Genomic DNA, 7,629 nt, shown 5'->3' with positions numbered 1-7,629 from the left:
CACAGCGCAAAGTGGTCAGGCAGATGCGCTTCCAGGCCGTGCGGAGGAAGCCGCAGGGCAAAGGCCAACGACCGCGAGAGGCACCGTATGCACAACCTCAACTCCGCCCTGGACGCGCTGAGGAGCGTGCTGCCCACTTTCCCCGACGACGCGAAGCTGACCAAAATCGAGACGCTAAGATTTGCGCACAATTACATCTGGGCGCTGACAGAAACACTCCGAATCGCTGACCCCGCCCGGCACCCTGCGGACCTAGAGAAGGACGTGGAAGGTGTCCATGCGCCCGGCGCAGCCTGTCCAGCGAGCTGGCGCGGAGCGCAAGGACACTACACGGACATACTGCTGCAAGAGGTGGACTGCAGGTTTCAAGAGAACCTGATGCTTGCTTTTGATGAAGATGAGGTGTTCAGGAATGGATGGGCGTGTTTTCCAAAGACACACAGCGCTGGCATTAATGACTGCAGGTTGTGAGGACGGATAGAGAATTTTCTCGACAAAATTGGAGATGGTGCCATTTAGGCTACTTGTGCCGCATTCATTTTAAGCATCTAATTGAATGTCTTGCGTTTATTCTCCAAATGGATCAGTTCACAGAGCATAATGGGCGAAAATGACCCCATCTTTAAAAATATTTTTCTACAAAAAAGCAACGTTTTGTATCTTTTTGTAACGTTTTTGGTTCTTCTGGATAATTCTTTCAGAGTGGTTTGATGTAAAATAGGAACCTGATGTCTACAATACAAATATGTGCATTTTATTTACTTTCATATATATATATGTATATATATATATATATATATATATATATATATATATATATACACATATACACATATATATGTACACATATATATGTATATATATATATACATATATATATTATATATATATATTTATATATATATATTATATATATACTTTCATATATATATATATATATATATATATATATATATATATATATATGAATGCAAATAAAATGCATGTATATGTATACATAACGTGTAGGTTCGTTATATGTACTTGGCAGCTATTTTGAACGTCCAGTATGTCCCCCTCCCCACGAACATGATTTTTCATCTTAATTTTTGAAAAATCGATTTTCCTTTAAGAAGGGAAATAAAATAGTAATTGTTCTTTGTATTTTGACAATATTTAATTGTGTATATAATATTTCAGTGGAACATCATATTCCTGTTTCTTACTGTAACATATAGTTGAAAGTTCACCTTCTTGCCATCTTGTGCCTCAAAGACAAAAAAAAAGATTCTCTAGCACGGAGTAAGTGGATTATTTCTCTGGTCTTAAGTGCTTTCCAGTGATAATTTATTACCTTCAGGGGTTTAACCAGATCACATTACATCATTTCATGATGATAATAAGTAAAATCAGTTTCCTCAGAACCATTTGAAACAATGATAATCAGATGTGTCAACAATTAAATGACCAAAGCTAGTAGCATCTGATGAAAGTACTGAGTCCTTTCATCAGGACAACAGATTTGTTTCCACTCATAATAGCCCAGCATGGGCTTAAGTGTTTTTGTTTTTACCCTTAAGTCTATTCATGAGGGAATAAATCAAGCTCATCTGTTGCTACATTACAGGAAAAGTTAAATCACCCAGAATCTATCAGCCTTATTCTCTGATGGTCCCCACACTGTAAAAGATGAATAATTTTGTGAGTTTGATTCATTATACACATTTCCTCTCAGTTGACATTCTGGCAAGTTTCTAAATATTCTGTGGTGGTTGGAGGCTTTGTTATATTTTCTGTATTCCACCATGCCCTGCCCCCTTCTCTCATTGTAAAGATTAGCCATCTTATATTTGAACCAAATCAGTCAAAATAATTAACTTAAACTAAATGTTGAACATATTCATTTAGAAAAAGTTTGTCAGCAATAATTAATTACCAGCGTCTAATGGATCATATGTGGCACATAAAACAATGCAAAAATAAAAATGGGCAAAAAGGGATTTTCAGTTAAAACAAACACACACGCACACATGCGCGCACACACACAGTTTCTATTAAAAACTAACGAATGAACATATCTGCTATATATCTTCATATAATAAACTATTAACTATTGTAATAATTAATAATATCATAAATATAAATAATATATAATTATTGAGATAAGAATTTTGGGGCCATTAAAAATGTTTATGTAAACATTTATTTATTGAAACAAGTTATGCAGGCTGTACATGGTTGTCATAAAAAAAGATTATTCGTTCCATCATATTTATTACAAATGCTGCAGCAAAGCCATTGGAAGATATAATACTTTACATAAAAAAAATCAGTCCCTAATTAACCAATTTAGAGACTATAGAACGGCCTGTGATGTCGCTCATATATGGAGATGATAACATTTCACTTTTCCAGTAAGATGAGAACAGTTGGTCCCTTCATCCTCTTGGATGGCCAAAATAAAGTGGTAAAACTTATAATATAGATATAGTAAATGTGCCAAAAGGTCAATATTCACTACAGTAAGTTATTCGCACAATCCATGTCCAAGTTAAGTGCAAAAATGTTAGGTATTTTGTCTTTTTGAGTCTCAGCTTTTGTAGTTCTGTCACAAATGCACTGCTGTTTCTTTTTACTACTCTACATATGGAATGACTACAATACAGGAATGTCTGATATAAGTACCACTTCATATGGATAGTCGCCGAGAAATACGATGTGGAGAGAATAACCAAATACTGCCATTGACATCCACAGAGCCTCAAGTTGAACAGATATAAGCGTTTTTGTTTTTTTCCCCTCAAAACATTCCGACAAAAGCTTCTGGAAAACTATCCAAATGAAGTGATGGAGATGTCCTGTAGAGAATTCCCCAAAACAGGGAAAATGTGCAATTCTGAAGCAGATTTGAAGAAGGATCTACTTTGGGAAGACTGTGACGACATCATAGCCTTCAGGTGGAGTAACCCGTTCACGTGCATGCTTCTCACAGTAAATCTTGTCCTCGACGAAAAAGTGCCCCTTCTGTTTCAGATTTACCCCGCAGTCCGTGCAGACATAGCACTCAGGGTGTCGGAATTTATCTCGGAGCTTGACAATCATTCCCCTGTATTTGCAAAGTAAACAATAAAAAAAATACATGTATATAATAACATGAAACATGAAAGAGCTCAATTGTGTGTCATTTTCATAGGTCATATAAATTACAAAACTGTAGCTACATCCAGTGGAAAAAGACCAGTCCAGTAAATACTGAGCCACATTAAATCAAAAGAAAACAGAGAGCTGTGGGGATTTCCACAACCATCCACTAGGTGGCAAAACCACCACAGTAGCATCAGCTTAGCACTTAGGACTCTTGTCCAAAAAATAAAAATAATTCTCAAAATCAAGACTGAGTGAATGATTTACTTACACAATCCCTGATCCACATTTGTCACATACGTTGAGTTTCTCAGCACTGCCCACAGAAGAAGCAATTTTTGCAGTAGGAGCTTTCACACTTCTAAAGCCAGAAGGTTTGTCAGAATCACCTGTGCAAAGATTCAGAAAACAACAAAGCTCCCCTTAATGTTTGACCTTATTTCAGGGGTGTCCAAAAAGCAATTTTGAAGGGTGCTTACATTTGCTTTTGAGGAATACATCAATAATATATACAGTTGTATACAAATGTTTGAGCATCCCAGTCAAGTCAGTTTGCAGAAAAATCAAGTCAAGTTGCAGAAAAATCCCATATTTGCACGTGCTGTTAACTTATTTTTACTTAATTTAATTTGAAAAGGGTATGATCAAAAATGAAATTAATTAAAAATCACTTTAATATATTTACCGAAGATTCCTGCATCCAACAGATGTCCAAATCCCTCCCCCAAAGTGTAACGTCTTTCATTGGATTAGCACATAAGTTTAAAATTTGAAAGTTTAATATGCACGTTTTTCCCAATGGTTAGAGATAAACATGTATTAACGCTGCGTGCATGTGTTTTTTGTTGTTGTTGATTTTTTATTTTATTTTTTTTACCAGTCTCAAGGATCTCCTGCAGGACTTTGAATGACGCAGACTGGCGTGGGGGCTCGTCTGTCTCTTGGTTTTCCTGCAGCATTTTGTAGACCTCAGAGTCAGTGGCAATTGGTGGTCTCGGTTGGCTAGCTCTTGGGGGTTCTGGGCTGAGACACAGAACAGTTTAATTGACAGCACATATGCTTTTTTTGTCCAAACATATAATACAAAACACAATATACTGAAATCATTAGGATCTCTGTCCATAAATGGTGTCACACTGGACACATTTTCACTTCCATACATGCTTTCAAACATGTTAAAGGTACTCACACAATAGGTTGTCAGGCTAGATTATGACTGCACAATGACCAGACACTAAGCAGAAATCCACAGAATACTTACTTATTGCTGAAATCACTAGATGTGGCAACGGTCTTGACACCATCAACAGAGCTGTTAAAGCTCTTAATGTTCTCAGAAGAGTACAGGCCTGCAGGATTGTTGTACTGGCTGGTAACCAACTTAGAACCAGGTGAATTGAAAGGAAGAGCACTCCTGTTGTGAGCAGAGCCTATGTGTTTCACTTCCTATAGAGAGTGGAGAAAGAGGTTACAAATTCCAGAAAGAATATAAGGTAGTAAGAGTTACAGCCATAAGACACAAAACCACATAAAACAATAATACTGAATAACAATTTTGTGCAGTTTTGTGACAGAATACATCTTTGCATAACATGGAAAATGATGTCACTGTCAGAAAAAAACCTCACATCTCCAAAATGTTAACTTTACAGGAGAAGAAAAATATGTTCTTAACTTCTAAGAGAAGCAAATGCAGAATTTATTTAAAGTAATTTTGGACCATTTTTAAAGGTCCATTCATCATAAAATGTTGATATAATGCAAAGGACAGCTGGCATTTTCAAATTATGTAAAAGAAATGCACAGATTCATTTGTCTTCATTTGTCTGGGGATTAACAACGTTGATTTACTGCTGCCAATAAAACTCTTTTGTTCCTTTCTAAAAACATCATTGCAGAGTTTGCCTAAGAATACAAAAGACAAAATAAATAATAAAAACCATTCTGGTTTACAGCGCAATTTATCTTTCTTGTACATCATCAGCAGTAGTAGACTGCATTCAGTTCTCTAAGTTGTCAAATGCTTTATCTAGTTAAAACATCTTTCCTACTATGACAGTAAGAATTTGAAATATTACACCTCCCTCTCCCCTGAGACAAGCACATACATTTCCGGGACACGTTCACTCTTTGACCTCAAATTTCCAAGCTAGCCTGCAGGAACTGTGTGTTGCGTCATGGTCTGGCTCATAAACCCCAGTCTCCATGGATATAGTTTGTTGGAATATAAATAATGACTTCACTTGGCAGTGTGTGCTGCCCTGCCTTTGTTTGTTTTTTTGTCTATGAGAAAAGTCTCTGTTCTGCATGCCTTTAGTGGCCATTGTAAAACAGCAAGACCTGGTCAAAGGTCCTTTTAAAAGCCACTTAAAGTTAACTTCACACAAATACCTGTGGTTCTGATGCCAGATTCATCTTGTATGGATGGCTCTTCCCCTCTTCAGCAACAAGAGGAGACCACATTTTTGATTCGGATCTAAGAAAAGAAAAGGTATTGAAATTTCAAAGAAGAAATTTAACCGTGAGAGGCTACATTATGATAATATAATCTAAACACATGCAAGCAGGACCCTGGAGTAGCAAAGCTTCAGTTTGTTCATGGCTCTCCATTCCATGGCAATATGCCTCATTTTAATCAATAACAGTTCAGATTTACTTGAAAACAGAACAGGGAACAGTCTCTAACAATCCAGGCCCTGAGACAGCGAGAGCAAATAAAAGACAACCAACACAAAACTTTCAGAGAAAAGTCAACGAAGCAAGAAGTACAAAAGATTCAATTCAGTGAACTAGTCTGGAAGAAAAATAGCAGAGAAATGATGCCACTGGCACCACAGTGCTGCTGAGACTTGGCTTTTGAGTGGACAATGCTTTCAGCTTGGGTCAGTTATATCTTAGATGGTTTTAGAGATGAAAAAGGCACTTTCCAATGTACCTGTCAATGGAGAGGACCATTTCTTCTACACAGCTTTTGATCTTGTTCTGTGCTTCCAAGTGAGTCATGCCTTCAGTTGGATCCCCATCAATGGCAAGGATCATATCCCCAATACAAAGGTTGGCCTGGGCAGCTTTACTTCCAGGGGTCACCTGGAGATGTAACAGGAATGGGGGTGTTAGTTGGCATCCCCTGGGATTTACATATTTATTTATTCAAAACAGTGCAGAGAAATACTCGTATATCAAGGGAAACTTTTTTTTTAGTTTCCACTCCCCGAGGTCCCAAACGTTCTCTTGTCACAGGAGGATTTCCGTCTTTAGAAGATAAGGGAAGTTCTCTAACTGGAGAGCCTCCTCTTGTAAGTACCCAAGAACAGCAAGTCATCTCTGGGCAGTTGGTTGCAGATGTAGGTTACATAAGAAAGGCCCAAAAATGAAGTTGCTGTGTTATGCAGACTTTCACAGTCCATGCACTTAAAACATGGAAACTGAGAAGAATATTTCTACTGAAGCAACAGAAGCTGTATACTAATAGAAATTACGGGCTGATACAAATTCTTCCTTGAAAGCCTCTCTTGCCAGCAAGGTAGGACCGTACAGCTCAATACTAGCTAAAACACATTCTGTTAGCTAAAACACATTCTGTTACCTTAGCACTAGCCACCATATGGCGCTGGGCAGATGGCGATAGCATGGCTGTAACTTTGTGAAACTCAGGATCCATAATCTAGAGGTGACCTCAAATAAGGTAGGTTATATTACTTTACAAAGAGTGGGCATCACTTAGGGTCATTCCCCCAAAATGAATCGAAACCACACGACCACGTTAAATAATACAAGTGACGAAAAGTTTCGATTAGCTCGCTAGGACCCATGACTAGTTGTAACTTTTTGCCCTTCGTGGTTCAGTCAGCGCTTCGCTGAGAGCAACAGCTCGAAAAAAGACCAACAACGCGCTCATCCAGAGCTCCATACTTAACCCGGGTGAAAACTATGCACTTACTTACCCGTGAAATAGTGAGGGGCTGCTCAAAATCTTTCCCACCGACCAGCCTAAAGCCCCAAGGTCCAGGACCTTGCATTACAACTCGCAGCGGCATATTAAAATGATGTTTCCTTATGAGCAAGGTTTAGAGACCGCTTAGCCTTCCCTGTTTGACGAGCAAAGCGAAATAAAATCTTTCTTGGAAGTTCAGTCGGGCAGGGCGGTAACTTGGTAAAAGAGGGGAGAGGGGCGGGGCTTCCAGCAGAATGAGCCAATCAGCTCTGGGGGCTTTTCGCTGATAAGAACCCATTTCCTATGTTTGTTTAGAGGTGGGACGTTACATCATCATTGTGAAGCTTACCATGTATGGTAGAGCCAAATCCCAGGATGTGGAATGTGCCACTCCCGACTGTGAATTCCTGGCAGTGATAGGATTGGGCAGATGGTAACATGTTGAAGTGGGGGTCACATTCTCGACCTATCGATGGTAAGTTTAGACTAAACCAAAGAGGGAAAGGGTGAGAATTAAACTGTCTCTTTGGATTATATACCCGTGTAATGTACAAGACTGAATGTGCTAAAGT

The 7,629-nt window shown here is 38.4% G+C and overlaps 1 protein-coding gene across 1 annotated transcript; it reads right to left on the bottom strand.

Annotated features, from left to right (window-relative positions):
- Window positions 1-2,164: 2,164 nt before the first annotated feature.
- On the bottom strand, window positions 2,165-7,274 carry pdlim1 (PDZ and LIM domain 1 (elfin)). The gene is made up of 7 exons (XM_036574307.1): window positions 7,068-7,274; window positions 6,059-6,210; window positions 5,515-5,599; window positions 4,385-4,569; window positions 4,001-4,146; window positions 3,395-3,512; window positions 2,165-3,085 (listed from the first exon to the last, which is right to left on the bottom strand). The coding sequence occupies exons 1-7, from the start codon at window positions 7,158-7,160 to the stop codon at window positions 2,899-2,901; spliced, it is 966 nt and encodes a 321-aa protein (XP_036430200.1). The 5' UTR covers window positions 7,161-7,274; the 3' UTR covers window positions 2,165-2,898.
- Window positions 7,275-7,629: the final 355 nt, after the last annotated feature.

Source organism: Colossoma macropomum, unplaced genomic scaffold (genome assembly GCF_904425465.1).
Source record: "Colossoma macropomum unplaced genomic scaffold, Colossoma_macropomum, whole genome shotgun sequence".
In the NCBI taxonomy this organism is placed as follows: Eukaryota; Metazoa; Chordata; class Actinopteri; order Characiformes; family Serrasalmidae; genus Colossoma; species Colossoma macropomum.
Note: the sequence above shows the minus strand (reverse complement) of the source record. Positions and strands in the feature narration are given on the sequence as shown.